Source organism: Phoenix dactylifera, chromosome 4 (assembly GCF_009389715.1).
Source record: "Phoenix dactylifera cultivar Barhee BC4 chromosome 4, palm_55x_up_171113_PBpolish2nd_filt_p, whole genome shotgun sequence".
Classification (NCBI taxonomy): domain Eukaryota; kingdom Viridiplantae; phylum Streptophyta; class Magnoliopsida; order Arecales; family Arecaceae; genus Phoenix; species Phoenix dactylifera.
Window position 1 is genome coordinate 20524257 of NC_052395.1, and position 20849 is coordinate 20545105.

The 20849-nt window shown below is 36.7% G+C and overlaps 1 protein-coding gene and 1 long non-coding RNA gene across 2 annotated transcripts; both read right to left on the reverse strand.

Moving 5' to 3' along the window:
• Window positions 1-1080: 1080 nt before the first annotated feature.
• On the reverse strand, window positions 1081-4304 carry LOC103696148. The gene is made up of 4 exons (XR_602353.4): window positions 4009-4304; window positions 3157-3263; window positions 1595-2310; window positions 1081-1440 (listed from the first exon to the last, which is right to left on the reverse strand). It is a non-coding gene; the product is annotated as an uncharacterized LOC103696148 (long non-coding RNA).
• Window positions 4305-7617: 3313 nt separating this feature from the next.
• On the reverse strand, window positions 7618-9790 carry LOC103696147 (putative glutamine amidotransferase GAT1_2.1). The gene is made up of 4 exons (XM_008777682.4): window positions 9622-9790; window positions 8744-9477; window positions 8240-8446; window positions 7618-8142 (listed from the first exon to the last, which is right to left on the reverse strand). The coding sequence occupies exons 1-4, from the start codon at window positions 9710-9712 to the stop codon at window positions 7909-7911; spliced, it is 1266 nt and encodes a 421-aa protein (XP_008775904.2). The 5' UTR covers window positions 9713-9790; the 3' UTR covers window positions 7618-7908.
• Between the last annotated feature and the right edge of the window lie 11059 nt (window positions 9791-20849).

A 20849-nucleotide genomic window follows, 5' to 3' on the forward strand; every position in this document is an offset into this window, starting at 1 on the left:
TTAGAAGAACATGGTTAGGAAAAAAAGTGATTTGGTTTCAGGGCTGAATCAAATATGGATCAGTCATCATTATATTCATATCTATATCCATTTTTAATTGGATATTAATTGGATGCTAAAATTCATACCCTTATTTGCTTTAAATGGATATAGATGCAAATCATATATTAACATGGATACAAATGCAGATATAAGTTAGATAATTAAAATCTATGAACCAACAAATTAAAAATTTCACTATATCAAAGGTAATTATGTTAAGAAAATGTTTATATTGTACAAGACTCAATAGGACAGCAAACAGAACCGAATATTTGTGAAAAGATTGAGGTAGCTACATACCATGTGCATATATGTTTTCCTTTGTGACAGGTATGGATATAGATATGGATAGTAGAATACTCAAATTTGGATCGATATTTGATAGATTCGGATGTGGAAACAAACACAGACAGATATTCTCTGCTTCAATTTTGCTCCTATTTGGTTTGCTACCACCTTGAATAATGTGAATTATAGGTCAAGGCATGTGCTGGATACCTATACAAGACCAAAAACTCAAATAATATATTTTGGTTAGCCTTTTTAGATAAGAACCCAAATTGTTATAAATGGTATTACAGCAGAACCAGCTGATAGCTTATACAGACTAGAGGATATTACAGCATGCGACTAAATTAAATTTATGGTTCTTGTAATTGGATTTGAATGGATTTCGGATCCTTAGCTTGATGAAGATGCCAGAGCTCAAACAGAAAAAGTATGTGAGCACCCGTGCAAGTGTGTGTTTAGTCCTACATCAGCTATACAATAGATAAATCCTAGATACTCGTACAAGATCAAAAAATCCAAATAATATCTTCTGACTAGCTTTTTTGGATAAAATCCTAAATTATTGCAATATGAGTTATAATTAAGCATGGATAGCCACTGCCAACTAATTAATTATAGATACATGAAAATTGGGTTTTAAGAGTTTTCAAGCTAATTTCCCATCCTATCTAAGAGTAAGCAAATCAAAACAAACCTCCACAAGAAAATGGCTTACCCCGATCCAAATTCTACCATATTTTTGACCGTTTACCACTGCAACAGAATTTGAGCTCCATTTATTAATTATGACAAGTGGATCTGATCAACTACTATGTGCTTGGCCTTGCTGCTGACCTGCTTTTGCTCCAGCAATCTAAAAATATATACAATGGTGTACAGATTCATAGTAGGTATTCATTCATCATTATAAATGTGTTAATCTTAGTGATGAACAATTGAAGCCACATACTGTGCTGACTTCTATTCCATCAGTCCTTGGCTCGTCATGATTCACACCATCATGTTCCAAAGAGCTAGCTCCAAAAAGGTCACTCTTTGGAATACTTCGAACAGGAACTGTTCCGTTTGGGCAACTTCCACTTCTCTGCCTTATTTGTTCCATGACAACTACCAAAGAAGGTCTTGTGTATTATAGAACAGATGACTCTTTTATCAATCATGATTAATAACAACAGAACAAGACTTTTTTTTGAGAAGAAACAATAGAATAAAGTTGGCCTAAGTAAAAGGCATAAAAGAATAAACAATTAAAAATCCTAACCATGGCAGTGTGATTCTTTAATAAAGGATGATCAAAGGCTGGTTGTTTATAAATCTCAGCGCAATCAACCATATCACGACCCTCCCTCTGCAAAACCAGATACAATCAAAGTTACTCTCCAAAATCATCAACAAAACAAATGACATCAGACATTTAAATTTAGCTGTATAAAGGAAAACACTAAAACTAGTAGCAAGCAATATTATCTTTTTCTGCTGGCTTGAGCTTCTGAGCTTCTTCAGAAGCTTCTCAATTTCAAGTCCGTTGGAATAAGTCCGTTGGGGCTTCTTCTTGTCATGCTGGCAATGGCAAAAGCTGTCACATGCATTCGCCGTCGAGAGGAAACTTCGGAAACTATGAACAGGACTGCTAATGTTTTAAAATATAGAGACTACAGACCCGAAATGGCTATCCATTGGTATTATTGTCAGGCCCTGAACCCAGCACTCGGGTCCGGTACGCGATCGGCCGTATGAGCTCTAGAGCAGTGCCCCAAAGATCATGCAAGGCCTAAGATAAACGAAATATCTAATAAATCCATAATTATTAATTAATTCAAATAGACAACTCCAACATGTCCAAATAATCAAATTGGTTCAATTACAAGATCTTCAAATGCTCATCGGCAGCGAAGAAAGATAAACCAACTAACTAGCTAATAACTCTGATACTCGAGCTCCACGCCCAACCCATTCATGTCTATGCATCCTGCAACTCTGAAAAGAAAAAGAAGAAAGAGAGGTGAGCTTTACAGCCTAATAAGAATTCCTACACATGCATACCAACACAATAATAATATGAATTTGGAAACTACAAGAAAACGATGCACATTTCATGAATTCATAAACCAGCTATCAAAGGCTCAAACAATCAGTATAAATATGCAAATCAAATATCAGCAGAAATCCAGTCACTCAAGTGAAATATGTCATAAAATATCTCAAATATCTTCATCAATGTTTTCAATATTTTTAATTCCATTCCTTTTAAACTTAATTCGGATCAATTATTTTTTCGACTTTAAGCCAAATTCCGGTTACGTTTCTAGCTCGTAACGGGACAAACCAATAATGTCACACTTAGAGCCTATGACGGGCAAACCAGTATTGTCACACCTAGAACCTGTGACGGGCAAACCAGTATTGTCACACCTAGAGCCCGTGATGAGCAAACCAATATTGTCACACTTAGAGCTTGTGATGGGCAAATCAATAGTAACAAGATGGTCCAAAGTCCATGTTTATTTAATCAATTTCACATTCACACATCAATCTCTTTTTATTTTCAGCTTTAGACTAACCACGGTCACGTTTCCAGCCCATGACGGGGCAACCAATAATAACAAGATTAGTCTATAGCACCACATCCATAAATCCAATTATGCAGGTGTAGGTTATGCGCATATATGCATCCATCATGATACCAACCACAAGCAAATACGATCAAAATACAATTTAATATAAAATTATTCTTGCTTTTTACTTATCTGAATCATAGCATATCATACATATATAAGTGCAAAAATATTTATATCATGTAGGTTGGCGTACAAGAATTTTTACCTTCTTGTTGAAAAACTCAAACAGACTAATCACCCGCCCTCACAGCGATCTATGAACTATGATGCGCAGAACCCTGCTCAATATTTTTCCGTCCAACAGATTGTTCCCTACAGAATTAAGTCAATATTAAAAATTACCTAAGATATCTGAATCCTTTAAAGGATCCTCTAGAACCTAGCATTCCAGGACTATCCAAAGTCCTCAAAACAGTAATCTTTCCGGAACCAAGTTTAGAGAGAGAAAACTCCGACTAGAGAGAGAAACTGAGAGAGGACTCAGGTAGAGAGAGAATGTCTGGAGAGTGAAAGTCTCGTAGAGAGAGAAAATTTAGTAGAGAGGAAAAATTCAGTAGAGAGAGAGAGTGAGAAACATGAGAGAAAAACCCAAGGAGAGAGAAAGAAGAGGAGAGAATGCTCTCTTCTTTCTCCTCAGGGGAGAGTCCTTTTCTCCCTTCCTCTTCTCAGATCAGAGGGCGGCCGGCCAAGGTAGCCCAACCCCCGGCGACGACAGCCTTGGGCGGCCCTTCGGCGGTGTCACCACGGCGACGATGGTCGGCCGGCACACCATGGGAGAAGAAGAGAGGAAGAAAAGTAGAAGAAGACCATCAAAGTATCAAACAACCACTCAAAATCGGCCTGATCATGGCTGATTTCTCTAACCGACGACACTATTAACTCAGAGCTCTCGGGAAGTGGTTCAAGCCCGGCGGCCGGCGGCGGCGGGGCTCGGAAGAAGAAGCTGAAATAGGGTGCTCTATTTTCGGATGAATCCCGGTGACCAGCCAGCTCAAGCCCAAAAAAGGACAACGTATAGACATAGAAAAAGAAAAAGAGGAAAGCAAGCTATGCTCACCTCAGTCCGGCGAAGTTCCGGCGGCGTTTCTGGCGAGGAATCAGGGGAGACAATTTGGGAGAAAATTCGCAAGGGAAGGAAATCCAACGAGGTTCATTCGAAATTTGTGAGCGACGCTTCGAAGGAAGAGGGGAGATACCTTTATAGACCGAGTCCTAGGACTTTCGCCAGAGTCTGGCAAGCCCTAGGACTCCTCCTCTGCGCCGGACTCGGGGAGGAAGATGACTCCCATCGGGAGTCTTCCTCCCCTGACTCAAGGTTTTGGCGTATGGCCCAAACAGCGGCCCAAGCCCAATGGCTGGGCCAGGCCCATGAAAACGGGGTCTTACAATTATAATATGCGCTCTCACATCACGAAGTGAAACTAGAAGCAAGGAACTGGGAAGGCATGGCCTCAATGTTTAAGGCACATATCGACCTCAGTGAAATGAATTGATGAAGCATAACGAGGCATCGAAATCCATCAATATTGTTGAAAATTTTGAATAAGATAAGAAAATTGTATTTCTGCCTGTCTATTATAATGTACATGAGCAGTCTTTATATAGAATAGGAGGCTGACATGGTAAGGCCGATAAAGTTTGACACAATCAATTACAAATTAATCAAGGTGAAGTTTAATATGGCTGGCTAAGTTTAGCGTAATCAATCAATGAATTCTGACAAATATGCTTAAAAAATAAATATAGTGAGTTGTTCTGTGAGTTAATGTGGGCAGTGACTGTGTTGAGCTAATGTTTCAGGAAACATGATGGTGAATTAATGTAGTGAGTTACTACATTATATAAGTCCTAAAAATAGCACACAAATGGAACCATAAACTCGGTGAGTTGTGTTAAGTATACCAGGGTCAAGTCTTCATGTTAAGTGGGTCTCCAAGCATGAATAATATTTTCCTCGGAGAACAGAGTATGAAATATAACAAAAACACACGAGATAATTATATGATTCCTTTCTTCAAATACAACTCATACCAAACCATTGATGGAAAATTACGAAAATGGCAGCGTTGTCGCTCAAATCCCTGACACGTGAACAAACTGCTTTGTTCGATTAAATGGGAGGAATGTAGCACAACATTGGAGCTATTCTGCAACTATAGTCGAGGGGTCGCCAAAACGTGTCCGACTGAGAACCCTCCGATACTTAAGTCGGGCATAGTTTCCCTTTATCCATGGAATCTCCATATCTGGTATTTATAGAGAGAATGAAAATCTACGCGATTATGATCATGTGATTTGTGGATAAGCAGTTGAGTTCTTTCCATATTCACTGATCCATGACTAGGCAATTCGGGATTGCAAATCCAAGCCATATAGGGCCGATTTAAGAAACAATCCCCAAAAGAGTTGAAAGGGTCGCATCTCTAGCCTCTATTCCTGCCGCCAGTTGTTCCTTCCACCACCAACCGCCGGGCCACCATCTCATGCACCGACGGGGGTAGAGGGGGAGGACGAGGAGGTTAGGGCTCGTGGATTGGGCGTTCAGATTTCAGAGTTTCCTTAGCCGCATCTTACCCCGTCAAGGAAAAATTTATGAGTAGGATCGTGACCCAACATGTGAAGCCTGGCCATCTATGTACGCCCTTTATAAGGGCCTAAAAAGCTAGTTGTCCCTCGGAGACGTTTATGCGGATTTATATCTGCATAAATAATCTATTCATACTTCCACTTTGTAATGGGTTTACAAATATGCATGCATCTGTGTAGGATCTCAAATTTTAATGTGGATTTTGATCTGCATAAATATTCTATGCGCCCCTGCAGGGAATCTCCATTTATTTATGAGTTTTCCTCTCTCATTGCCATCATCAGAAGGAAAAAAAAAAGTTTTCCTCTCCCTGGGACAAATTTTTTTTTTCCAAGGTCGCGCACAGATATTGGCATATTTTTATTTATATACGGATCTTGTTCCGCACAAAAAAAAAAATTATATGCCCATCGAATTCAGGCGTATATGTTTGCATACGTATTTTTATGCGGATTTCCTTTTTCCGCATATATAGTATTATGAGCGTGTCCGCACATGTTCACCTAAACGCATACGCCAAAGTGCAATTCCGCACGCGTCTTCCCGATCAAAACAGCGCCAGAGTTTCGAGCCCTTTGGCCGCCGCCTTCAAAAAGTCGCCGTCGATTTTGCCGTTCAGATCGATTACCCACTCACGAGTAGAGAAGGTCGAGACGGTGGGGAGAGCGGTCCTCAACTCGTCGCCACGGATTCGAAGAGAAGATGACGGAGGACGAAATCTTTCCTAAATGCATGAAATGCACCTTCAATAGAATAATGGTGATTACAAGTAGCTCCCTTTCATTAAAAGATTATGTATTTCTTCTTTCCTAAAATCTTCAATCTATCTAAAGAATCATTGGGACAAGGACGAAAGAGTATAGGCTGTTATTATTTATTTAATTCATGCGTTCAGATTATTTTTAATAATTGTTATTATATTGATTAGGTCATTCCGGTGCATAAGAAGATTGTAATTTCTCTTCTATCAGCATCTTCAATCCCTCTTTTGCGTAGAAGAGGTAAGGTCTAAAGAGCATTACTATTATTATTTGATTATCTCTAAGATTTGTGTTAGGATCGTATGTTTCATGCACGTTATGCTATGGATGGAATGAAGGCGAAAGAGTGTTTTTGTTGAGTTTTTGATGGCTTGACGACTTTTTTTTTCTAGAAGTCATGAAAAATATCATGACTTTAAGCAGAAATTTGCATATTTTTAGCTAACTTTTTTGGATGAAATTCTGGTTGTTACAATATTATGAGCAGCGAGTAGTAAAGAGAGGATGATGTTGGTCACTTTAGTAGAGAAGAGCATGCCATGGGCGGTGTTGATAAAGAAATAGAAATATTTTAGAAATTATTGAGTACGTATACTTGGAACTAGAAGTTGAAATCACTACAAGAATACAAAAGAGCATGTCTCAGTGAAATTTGCAGTGAACTGGCGAAGGATGGTCAGTTAGAATATAACCACGACAATGATAGCAATGATGGCTTCCAATACAGCAAGATTTGAAGATAATAAGCAGTATTCCTACTTACAGAAATATTTTAATTCGATCAAGCATTGGCATCTTTGCATTTGACTTCTCTGTGCACTTATCTATATCATGTTATGTTGATTTTTCCAATCCTAATTTTTATTTTTTGATCAAAGTAACCTTGATGTTAATCAGTTTGATCGTATCATCTGAGAAAAACGGGACACTGATGACTCCAGACTATATTCCAGCTATGTGTGATGAAATTTTGGAACTAGAGAATGTCTCCTGTTCGATGATCGTCTGGGATTTCTTTCTTTTTTTCCCCATCTTTCTTTCTTGTTTTCCTTTCTCCCCTGTTCTTTTGTCCTTTTTTTTCCTCATGTACAGTGGCCTCACCCGCTGTTTTGCTCAAAAAAAAAAAAGGTGGGGTGCAGAGACTACCTGATCCGACTTCTAGTGGATTTATCCCAAAATCATTTCTTGGTTCCTATTCTTCCATTAATGTTATTAGATGGTCCATCACAGGCTCATCTTATCCTTTCCGACAATTCCACTGTAAACAGGTCTTTGGTGAGATTCCTTTTAATAGTGCATGGCCAATTTTCTGATACAATGATGCATGGCCAATTTCTTTCTAATTGTTATTATTGAAAAGCCTCTAAATTCTTATTACTAAACAATGCACCATGCAAAACTTGTAGCTTAAGTTCTGCAAAACGAGGAAATTTACATTCCTGATTGCTCACTATATTGGAAACTAAAAATTAGTGTAACAACTAACAAGAAGGTGAAAGAAGCTGGATGACAACCAGATTAAGTTTCAGCCATGCAAGAGAAACACGAGTGTGCCTCTCCTTCCAAGGAGGCAAGATCCCTGCCATGTTACATCGAATTGATCACTACTTCAAGTGGCCATTAGCTTCTTCTCCAACACCTCTGAGCATATCTGCCCCATCATGTGATAAAAAGAAAGCAGTTCAGACAACTGCTCAATGGACATCTTCCCCATCACATTCTTTGCTGCCTTCTCCCGCTGCTCATTCATCTTAAGCCTCTCTAGATAGGAGGACGCATTCCTCACCGTCGCACCCATTTGCTTCAGCCTCTTCTCCTGCTGCAGGCTCAATGCTGTATTTGACTAGAGACATGAAGCAAAGGCAAATAAGAATGAACGCTGTGAATCTCACAGGCCACCAAAATGGTTAAATTTTCTGTTTTTTTCTGATGGGAATTACCTCAAGGAATTCTGCTCCTGCTTCAAGATCTTGTTCTTTGGATGGGTGCATGTCATGTCCAGAAACATACATATGCTTCGCAAGTGAGAAACTTCGAACAATAATTTTCCTCTTCTTCTCCATTTCCTGATCCAATTTTAGGCCATCTTGCGGATTCATCGAGCTATTGACCTTTTTCTGATAAGCCATCACTGCTTTAACAAATTCCTGTATGAAAATAAAGAAGCCGCCACCAAAAACTGAGTTCCCCTGACTTGAATTGTTAAGATCATGAGCATATATGCAATAATGTCGAAAAAAAAAAAAAAAGTTTTTCCCTAAAGCAGTGAAACAACTAATACCATCAGGATTAACAATGGCGACAAGGACCCAAATGCGCAAAACCATATGAAATACCGTGAAAGACCTTTAAATACGCATTAATGCCTGTTAATTTGTATTAGTAATGAACTAGAACTTCCTCCGCGAAAGCTATGATGCATGCAAAATTAAGCTGTAATATACCTGATAAGCTGCAGGGCATCCTGGGTAATCAAACTCTTCCGACCCCGGCCGCCTCATTCTCTCCGGATGGAACTGCAAGCCCATGATGAACTTGCCCTCCTCAGGATTATAGGCGTCGGGATCGAAGAAGGCCTCGATCAATCCATCTGGCGCGAACGCCATGGGAACGAACCGTTCGGCCAGCCTCTTCACCCCTTGGTGGTGATAGCTATTGACCTCAATTTCCATCCTCCCCTCTTCCAACGACTCCCGGAACCAAGAGTGCAGCGGTGTGTCCTCCACCACCCTCACGGAATGCCGGTGCCCGTCGTAATGATCGTAGTCCATGTGGACGGTGGCATCCTCCGGCCTGCACTTCCTGGCGAGCTCCTTTCCGATGTCCTGGTACAGAGTGCCGCCGCAGGCGACGTTGAGGACCTGGGAGCCCCTGCAGATGCCAAGGTAAGGGATGTTGCGCTCGAGGCAGAGCTTGGCGAGGCGGAGCTCGATGGAGTCCTTCTCGCGGTCGATGGCGGTGTCGCTCGCGTGGAGGCGCCGGACCTCCTCGACCTCCTCCGGGGAGAGGCCGGCGACATCGCCCCCCTCGTATAGAGAGGGATCGATGTCCTCCCCCTCGCAGAGGAGGACTCCGTGGATCGGCTCGAAGCTGTCGAGAAGCACGTGGATGCCGGAAACTCGTGGCACGATCACCGGCACCGCCCCATAGCCGACTAAAAGAACAAGATGATATTCCCCTGCAAAACAGAGAGGCAAGCATCCGTCATCACCCCATCTTGTCTCTTCTTTATGAAGAAGAATGCAGAAATTTATACGTAAAAACGTTTGCAGAAACGGAAAGAAAAATCGTGAATCGAATATCAAATGTTGAGGTTATTCACCGACGAAGTCGACGAACTTGTTCTTGCGGACGGTCCGGCGAGAGACAATGAGAACACGAGGGAGGATTTGAGACAGCTGCGAGGAAGCCATCTTCGCTGTCTTCTCTTCTCGCCGTGCTCTTTCCCTTTCCCCTTACGGGCGAATTTATAGGGAAAATGTTTGAGAGTCGCCGATCCTTCCGGTTTTCTCCTCGAAGCTACTTCCACTCTCCGGCTAACAGCGAAGCCCAGTTGCAACCGTCCCGTACGATAAGGTGGACCCAGTGGACGTCTCGACGAGCGACGCGTGTATATTTTCTCAGCAATTTTGTGACATGTCGTCCGGCGAGATTGTGGAAGTCGGTGGTGCTGCTCGGGACCCGCGTATCGGATCGTTCCGCAGTTGGATGCAAGGCTACAAGCGGTGGCGTTGGTTTAGAAGCCACGTGTTCCGATGTTGGAAATAGATTTTCTAATCGCCAGCGTATCTGGGAACATCACTATCTAGGACCGGTCCGACCTGCGCAGGTGCGACGTGTAGGCTGTGGACTTTTATTACCAAGTCCTTTCCTTAAAATTTTATTTAGTTTTAAATGACTCTAAAATTTTATTTTTAGTTTTCTTTGTTTAATTATTTTTTAAAATAATTAAACTTCTCTTTTAGTCATTTTTAGTTTCATTCTGTTTAGTTATTCTTTCTACAATAATTATTCTTATTTTTAGTAGTGGTCAAATCTTATTTTTTAATAGACAATTTATGAATTTGAGTAAAAATATAATATCCCATCTATATAATGGTTTATTTGATAAAATTTTTGGTATCTATTTTAGTATGGCGTAAAAAAAGAGGAAAAAAAAATAAAAGTTGTCCTTCTTGACTGAAAAGAGATTTGTGGCTTAATTTTTTAATAAAATATATTTTTTAATTTTTTTTAATATTTTTTTTATTTTTTTGTTTGGTATTTATTTTATATCTTGTACCGATGCAATCGATTTATGTGCCATTCTACAAATACACGATGATGTGTCGGAATATGCTTTTGTCACTCTGCTCTCCGCCGCTCCTATCTATTAAATTCACTACCTTAGCCGCTTGAAAAACTGAAACTAACCCTTTAACATTATTGTTAATTGTTATTTGAGTACTAATATGGAGCACCTTTGTGCTACCCCCTTGGTTCTTTGTGCTAATGCTGCATAAGGATTTCATGACATCTCGCACATATCAACATGATAAGCTGATTGGGTGACCAAGTGGCATTGCATGGCGTTTTCTTTTATTACTGGATGTATTTCAATGGAGGGACGTATGAAGTTATGAAAAATATTATCATGTCCAGTGTTTTCAAATTGAACATATCCTGGGTCTAGCGCCTGAGATTGAGATCCTCTCATATTTAAAGATTGCATCGGATATGGCTAGAGAGTTCTTTGCAGAAGATTACCCTATAAATTATATTGCATATGGAGCCGAAATTAATTACCAAACTACTTACTAGATTGTTTTCGCAAGAGGAGATAGATAAGATTCCTCTGAGGTTGATGAGGCCGAGGGTATCCCCCAAACCCCGGAGCTCAGTCTCCATCGGGCTTAGACAGAGGAAGCGACTGTTTCTCCTCAGATGTATTGTCTGCTTTGGAGGGGTTCATAGTCTCTTCCCCACGCACGGTTTTGCTCCACAAAAAACGCCTCTGAAGAGAAAGGGATAGCCCCCCTCCATTTAAGGAACATACTTCTCCGCTATCTAGTCGATGTGGGACTAAGTTCGGACTCTTTATTTCCACAACATAGCCCCCCAATGGAGGGGTCTGTGCCGGGGTCAAGCGCTCTCAATGAAAGCACCATTGATGAGGCCGAGGGCATCCCCCGAACCTCAGAGCTCAGTCTCCACCGGGCTCAGATAGCGAAAGCGACGGCTTCTCCTCAGAGGTATTATCCACTTTGGGGGATTTCATAGTCTCTTCCCCATGCACGGTTTTGCCCCACAAAAGGCGCCTCTGAAGAGAAATGGGTAGCCCCCCTCCATTTAAGAAAAAGACCTCTCCGCTATCTAGTCAATGTGGGACAAAATTCGGACCCTTTATTCCCAAAACAGGGGTAAATTGGATTGGCCATGCACAGGGGACTATGTCAGGCAACCAATCAAACAGGGGACTAATATGGTAGCGTTGTAGCTTTTTCTAGATCATGTTATTAAAGATTTGCTGCCAAATTTGGCGAGGATTAAGGATATCTAAGTAAAATATCTTCCCCTCCAATCAAGCAAATATTATAGATATTCACATAGAAATAGAGGTGAAAGTGGATCAGATAATCTATCTGGATCTATTTTTCTATCTGAATTTATTTGAATATGGAAAAATTTGAATATCCGACTAATATCCATATCTGTATCCATCTCCATAAAAAAAATAGATATTGATATGGATAGACAATTACTTAATTCATATCTGAATATCATATTTTATTTGTAACCTTATTTAATTTTATGTGTCACTTATAAATTTTTAAGAAAAATAAAAATAACCATATTAGTATACTATTAATTTGATTTATCATCCACTTAGTAATATCTTTAATTTTATGGTCATCCGTATATATATATATATATATATATATATATATTCAGTATTCGATTTATATTCATATCCGTTTAAAATAAATATTGATATGAAATTTAATATCCGACTAACATCCATATTCGTACCTGTATTCATCAAACAAAATAAATATGAATATGGATCCGATCCAATTTCAACCCTAACAAGGAATATTTTTTTGTCTAAATAAAACTTCAACCAATCACAATCATCTTAATGATACATTTATCATGGACTTAGCTAATATGTACTTGAATCATTATATGTCAAAAGCTATTCAATATTAGGCAAGTCAATTTTAAAAGTTGCTACATATTATAAAATAATTCTAACGAACTTATTCCATCAAGCCACATTAAGATGAGTTAGAGATCTTATCCAATCAAGTGATATTAATGATTAGCCATATATCTTATTTAATTAATTAATGTCAAAATGAGTCATAGATCTTATCAAGAGATATATTATAGGGAATGTTCCTATTTTTTTTCTCCTTATTTGCAAGAAATATTCGTAAATATATTTGTGAGAAAGTTCATGTGGTCCTATACCCATAAATAAGGATGCCTAGCCATTGTAAAAAGCATTTTGAATTAATTAAATTTTATAGTTTTATTCTCCATTATTTTATGAGAGATATTTTTTGTTGCTTCTTCCTCCTACCTTACTACTCCATTATTGGATAGATATTCTTTCTCATGGAGAAAGACCATCATTTATACTACTTAGCCACATGGATGTTTATACTTAATTGAAAATTTGTTTATTTCCTGGAGAAATAACTAACTTTTTGGTGCTACTTCATCATAGAATAATGCCATGGGTGCTTATTTTGTACACATGAAAAAAAAATCCTATGCCATGTGGCATGAGAGGATTGGGGTAACTAATGAAAAATATTGTGATTTATGGTGGTGGTTGTATTTAAGCTATGCATCCTGCAGGAACATTTCATGTGCAACAATGGGTGGCAAGAAGCGTTTTCCCTCATGATCTCTAGTTGCAAATAGTTGGTAATTTAGAATTAACAAAAAAAATAAACTATTAAATCAACCTGTATGTTTTACATGTTGTAGAAATACACACAGTCTTGTCTATTTTTTTTAGCTTTTTCAAATTGCAAAGATTCAAAGGTAATAAACTATATAATGCCTCAAATACCTTAACTATTCCAAACCAATATTTGAACCTAGATCCCTGGTACAACCACCAAGATACTTACAAACAAGATAACTTACCCCCTTCTTTATCTCCAAATTTTTCTTAACTCATTATGAATTCATTTTATGTAGCTAGTTTTGAAGCAAAACTTCGCAAGTGTGAATTGTACCTGTGCATTTTTCACGCACTTCGACCATTTAAAGTGAATGAGTGTTTGGACTGAGCATCTGAATCGTTATTTGAGATGGTTAACTATTTTTTATTGATATAAAAGTCTCTTAACAAGTTTGCATAGCAGCATCATTGTTTAAAAATTTTGACTTTTATTTATATTGTTTTTTTTAGCTTGGAAGAGGCAAAACCTGAAGAGAGAGATTTTCTAAGCATAGCGTTTCCTTTAGCACTAGCATCCATGTGCAACTTGTACTAACCAGGGCATGTGGTCATTAAGAACATAAAACAATCAAAATACATAAAAGAATCGTTTTCATTTTGAATCAATCCATAAGCCTTAAGGAAATTAACCTACTTTTCGTCGGTTGTTATAATGAGATATGTTAAAGATTAATTACAGCTTGTGGAAAGTAGTTAAAGTGTGAATTAATCAAATTATAGACTTCAACGTCAGCCTATACGTCGATTATAGTTTTAGGGATTTGATATTATCAAAAAATCAAGAGTATTTAGAAGCCTCAAAACATAGCTAATCTTTAAGAATAAATAAAAGCTCTCTTATGTTGATGTAAGAGACCTGGGTTCAATCGTATTGTCGCTCCACTTTGTGCAGAGCTTCCAACTATCCTAATTTTCAAAACAAAATAAGTAAAATTAATTAATTAATTGATGCAAAACTCTAATAGTCTATCTAGTTATCTATTGATAGAAGGAAAGTAGAAATGCACACATATGCCCAATGATCTTTAGATAAACATCAAAACCACATATGAGTTTTAACATATATGTAAGAGTTGTTAGATATATTTTCCAATGGCTGTGTAAAGCCTAAAATATATCCAAATGCACTATGACCTTTCAACATGGAGGACAAAAGTAAACCTATGGATTGACAATAACAAATAAACTTTTGTCTAAGATTTATTGTTCATCATTAACAACACAAAAGAAAAAAAATAAAAGGCAAGGATAAAAATGGGGATGCATCATTTGCCACTTCCTATTATAACAACTGCAACATAAATTGTTCTACTCAGAAGCCAATCTTACAGTATAGTAGCAAACAATTGTGCTCGTGGAATAAACTGAAAATGGAAATAATTGAAACAGCTAACTCTCTAGTATCTGCATTCCTCCTCCATTGAAAGAAAATTCTAAGGTGAGTTTGAATCTTGAATGATATAATTGCAGATACTTAGATCAAGATGATGTACCTTGAGGAACAACGCACATAGAAAAAGAATGACCGTCACGTATCTACGATGGCAATTTATGACTTAATCCATCAACTCAAGCCATGAACGGCCTGCTTTAAGTAGGATCGGATTTGACATAAATAAATTTGAGTTATAAACGAGTCAACCAATATAAGCCTATATATTAAATAAGTCGGATTCAAATTTAGTTTTTTTTTTACATGTTTAATAATTAGGCCAAGTCATAACACAACCTATTTATTGTATTTAAGATATGTTTAACCCGTTTAAAACCTACTTAACCTATTTCTATTCTATTTCTTAACATGTTTAACCTATTTAATCCATTTAGCCTAACTTGATATATTTAACAGATTATATCGGTGGGGTCGGGTTGTCTATTTAATAAACAGATCATATCTATATCTAAAATTTTGACATGTTTAACAAACAGATCAATTTCGAATTAACAAATATTTGATTCGACCGCATGTGACCCTATCTAATTGCATAGTACCTACGCTGTTTGGTCGTCATCTCCCGCCGTGAAGCTCGTGCTCGGCGTGTTTATGAACTACTAATCTTGGCAGTGTGAAGCCTCGCAAGCGACAGCTAGATGTAGCGTCCTGCAAACGACTAAAGGCTAGAAGGCGACTTCCCAACTCGCAACTTTGGGTCTACGTCCACGAGGATTCCGAGTCGATGGATGATAAACATGGGACACGCGTAGAATGAGCCATTCAGTAGCATTTTTACTCTAGTACTAACTTAATTGTGGAAAGCATGGCACATCAAATACAGACGTTTTGGAGGGTGGCACGCGGGGAGGCGCGGGTTTTGTTATCCGGGACCCGTGTGCCAGGGTTGTGGCTGCCGGTGGCAGTCAGTTATTTGACACTTCAGTTCCCAGCGCGGAGCTGACAGCAGCCTGGGCAGGCCTTCGCCATGCCCGGTGTGTCTTACGGGCTAGGTCCATTATCCTGGAGGGTGACTCTGCCACCATTGTCAGTTGGATCCAGGGGGGTCCAAGGCGTGGCGGGTGTGACCATCCCCTGCTCCGTGACATTTGGGTTATGGCGAGGGATGGATGGGCCTTTCAGGCTAAGCATATTTACCGTGAAGGTAATGGTGCTGCGGATTGGGTAGCTGCGTATGTAGCTTCTCACTCCGGAGGCACCTTATGGAGTTGCGATGGGGAGCTGCCTTTGGCACTCCGAGGTATTTTATTTTCTGACTTTATTGGGTGTATCCGGTCTCGTCAGGTCTGATCCACCCGCATTAGCAAAAAAAAAAAAAAAAAAAAAAAAAATACAGACGTTAGAATATAAGAAACTAGAACATCATGCAAGGTGTTGCAACGTGCTTTCCTGGTGTCATGTGGGAACAGGGCGTTAGTATTGGAAAATGCAACTAAATTTGATCGAGCAATATGAACTATAAGAGGCAAGCAACACAAAACGCTACATGAGCTACTTCCATTTTTTTTTTTTTTTTTGAATGTGAACTATTTCCAGTAATTGGTATTTGGTAGTAGTAGCTTGCTCTAAGACAGGCAGCAGCACAAAAGAACACATCTCAACTAGTTCCTTCTTGTATTTCGTAAAATTGAAGTTTCCAATATTTGTCGGCCAACAACAAGATTGATTGGTCCAAGGATTTTAAAGGGAGATCGCCTGAATTTTACCCGAACACATCATCAAATATACAGAGAAAAACTCCAAGAAAAATAGGAGAAGTGCTAACCTTTCAGGAATCAGGACGCATGAATACCTCACATTCATTGAGCTATGTGCTAACCTTCTCTCTTTTTTCTCTTTCCTCCTTTTTTCCACTCTCTAATTATTTAAGAAGTGGTTGTTTTCTTTTTTCATCTTTCCATCACAGAGAACTTAGTATTTTTGCACTCTTTTTTCGTCTATTTTAAAGTATTATATGTTCTCATAATTTTCCAGTTTTTTATTTTTTAATTGACAACAAATTACTGGAAAGAACCACTTGCCAGCCATCAGAACTTCTCAGAATTTGTAACTTGCAACTAAATGACAGTGATTTAATCAATCAATCATCTCAAAATGCTTCTACGATTTTTCAACATCAATCATCTCCAACACGTCAAATTGAAGGATTTAATTTTTAGCAAAACTAATTTTTTTTTTCCTCCTAAAAAGAGGGTTAAAGCCACCCCACGCTTTAACCCAACTAATTCCATTTAGGTGGGAACCCAAGCTCCTAGGCTGATCAAGTCTAAGGCTCAGGGAATCAAGACTTGTATATACATGGGCCAGAAGAAACGTCACCCCTGCTGAGTAACAAATTCTCAACATCTCATGCAAGTAGCAAGATATAATACCATTCGAGCTCATGATCGACGGTCCAGATGCAGGTATCAATAGCTGTTTTCCTACAGATATGAATGAACAATGTGAGGTCTTCATCATTTTCAGCCCATCATCTACCATGTTTATTAATCTTCCTAAAGGATTTCTGGCTATAAGTATTTGAAAAAAACCAAACCAAAACAGGATTTAGGTAAAGTTGTAAAATTATGAAATGACTCTAACATCAAAGGGTGAATCTTGGAAACGCGGTTTTAAAACCATTAATATTGTTATTATACTATAAAATAAATATTTTTTTATTTTTTGATAAAAATGGGCATTTTTTAGTTTTAATGGTAACCTAACCATTCTAATCTGTCCCAGCTTGGTGGCGGCATGGATCAGGTGATTGGTTTGTTAATTCAAAAAGAGACAAGTATTGCTTCACATACCCCCATCTCTCTGGCTAAGATGAGTGAAGAACTGGATATTATGTGCCATTCACAGGACATAGGTGTTTTAAATAGTGCTTTAACGGGTCGTTTGGCTACCTGCAATTCAATTGCATGCAATTTCAATTACAGTTGCAGTCAGACAATGGGGTTTTATTTAGTCGTCTATAATTGAAAATTGCAAATACAACGCTAGTTGTTTAATTGTTTGATATGGAAAGAAATATAGGCCCCATTGGGCATCATTTTCATAATTTTATTAAAAATCATACAATCAAAGATTTTGAGTTTCAACCTTATGATGATAATAAGAATCTGCTGCCTTCTGATTGTTTAGAGATTAATGAACCGCAGGAAGAACTTAGTGCAGAGCCAAGCCAAATATTGGGTAATCCGTGAGATGGATATTTTGCATTGACTTCTTTTCTTTATGAAATTGTTGAGGAGCTGGTTGTTTTATTTTGTATTTGAGCAAACATAAATGTTGCATCTTATATTTTTGTTGCTACTACATCAACAATATAAAAAAGGGGGAACAATGTAAAGTTTAGATAGGATATTAACTGTGTACAAGCCTTGATTAATAGTGTGCCAAAATATATTATGTGCATACCAGGCTAGATTAATTGTATTCAAACCTTATTAAACTGTGTACCAAGCTTACTTAATTGTGTGCCAAAAGACTTAACAGTGTGCTAGAAAGACTTAACTATGTGCCAGGCTATATTAACCGTGTTCCAAGCTTACTTAACTGTGCGCCAGAAAGACTTAACTGTATGCCAGGCTATACAAAGTGTATGACAAGCCTTATTAAATTATGTACATACAAATATGTTAAACAATTTTTCATCTGTGTGATTTTTATTTGAAAATTTAGTAATTGTTTAACCAATTTTATCACCTAACTAGAGAATTTGTTAGAAAGATAAATGGTCATTGGGAGGGTAAAAAATTAATTTACGCTAATAATTATAATAATTTATACCTTTATTATTGTACTATACTATAAATATAATATTATATTATATTATATCATAATACATTAATATGTTATATTAAATAATTTAATATTATGTTATATTATACCACAGTCATCTCGGAAGGATGGAAAATTAATTTATGCAAATAATTATAATATTTTATACCTTTATTATTGTATTATACTATAAATATTAATATATTATATTATATTACAATACATTAATATGTTATGTTAAATAATTTAATATTATATTAAATTATTATGCTATAGTATATAATATTATAATACTATATTATAATAATAATATATTATATTTAGTAATATTATACTATATCATATATTTATATATTAATACATATTATATTTTATTATGCTTTGTTGTATAATACTATGCAATGTCCTTTATTGTCATTTTGTCATACCAAAAGTACTTTTCAGTTGTTTACCAAATAAATGTTAAAGTTTCACAATACTTTAGAAATATAGCTACCAAACAGCAAACAACCTTTTATAAAAGCTCTACTACCAATAGCTCTGCCAAACAAGACCATAGTTACATTATAATGGAGTCAGTTAGGTGAACCACCCCCCCCCCCCCCCCTCCCCTCTCCCCCCATGTCGGAAACAATGAATTATTCATGTTTTCTAATGTAATATAATATTTATAATATTATTTTTGAAATTATAATGAAAGAATAATATTACTATTAAACTATTGTTGGATTAGTATAAGAATAATTAGTATAGTAATTATGGAAAAAAATAATTTGATATATAATAATTAGACATATTATTTATCATAAGCATTGTAATAACTGATATTACATTTTTCTTATTCAATTATAACTATTATTGTAATATTATATATACATCTAATATTATTCTAATTTTCTAATAAAATTAACATAATATATTTTGTTGCAATTATACATTATTTTATTATATTATATTATCATAATGTATTTTTCTAACATCTCTCTTTTGTTATCTAATTCTCATGCCCATGTAGATCAATCTAAAGAAAATATTAGGGTTCATTTCATTGTGGGTAACCCAGCATGAAAAAAATAAATTCCATATAATATTACCATATTAAAGAGGATAAACCACATATATTTTATTAAGAGAGAAGGTAAAATAACTACCACTATGAGGATGGTATTTTTTTCATGCCAGATTATTGAATGGAAGTAATTTAAAATTATCATTGCTTGATAGAAACGCCCCCATCTTTTTTTACTGAGATCTATAAATATCATTACTTGAATTGTTTATTCAAAAGCATTATTTAAAATTTTGTAATATTCACATATAAGATGATTACCTCTAACCAAATATAGTATTTTTTTCAATACCATTTTGCGGAGTAATTTTTCCACTAATAAAATATGGAAAATTTATTTTTTTCCTGCAACCATGTTTCAAGGTAAATAATTTTAGGAATCGTAAAATTGCCCCATAACCTGACATACCCTAACCAAACAAACCCTTAAAGAAATAATCTAAATTTAGTATAGAAATGCAGGATATCAAGGAACTTGTATCATTGATTCAAGGGAAAATAGCCAAAATGTCACAAGAGAATATACTAACTAGAAGGAATTATTTGGAATTTAGTTGCATTGATTCAAGTAATTTAAGGTATTTGGATTTATTTGGAATTTAGTTGTTACATAGTACTATCCATCCCCCCCCCCCCCCCCCAAAAAAAAAAAAAAAAAAAAATCAAGATATCAAAATTATATCCATTTTGAACTATCATGTGAATCTAAAATAACTATACTCGATTTCAGATTTCCTCCAACCAATTGAAGTGAATTAAATCAGAGATCATGCAGCCATCTAGGAAACCTTAATAGTTCCACTAAATTCTTTGAAGGTATTTGAAGTACTTACTAGATTAAAGTTTATCCCATTGAAATAAGGTTTCTTAGATGTTTATAATAAGACAATCCAATCAGGATCAACTTTTCAACTGACTCCTCGTTTGGTAGGTTAGTTAGCAAGTATTTTAGGACAAATGTAAGTATTACCAGAGTTTTCCGCATGCAAACTCTCATAAATATCCAAAATTACAAGTATACCCTCAGAATTTCACTATTTATGATTATATTTAATTTTTTCCGTTTTGTATGTCTACCTTACAATCAACATGTCATCTAATACCATGAAAAATAAGCTATTTAAAATTAAAATTACTAAAATATCCTTAATGAGTAAACATAAAAAAATAATTTATAATGGCATACATCTAAATAGTAAATTTGTGAGATATTTATAAGCGTATATTTGAAAAAAACAATTAACTAACATAATACTTAAACTAACATGGCCTTGCGACTGCGACGCTGAGGACAAACGTGTA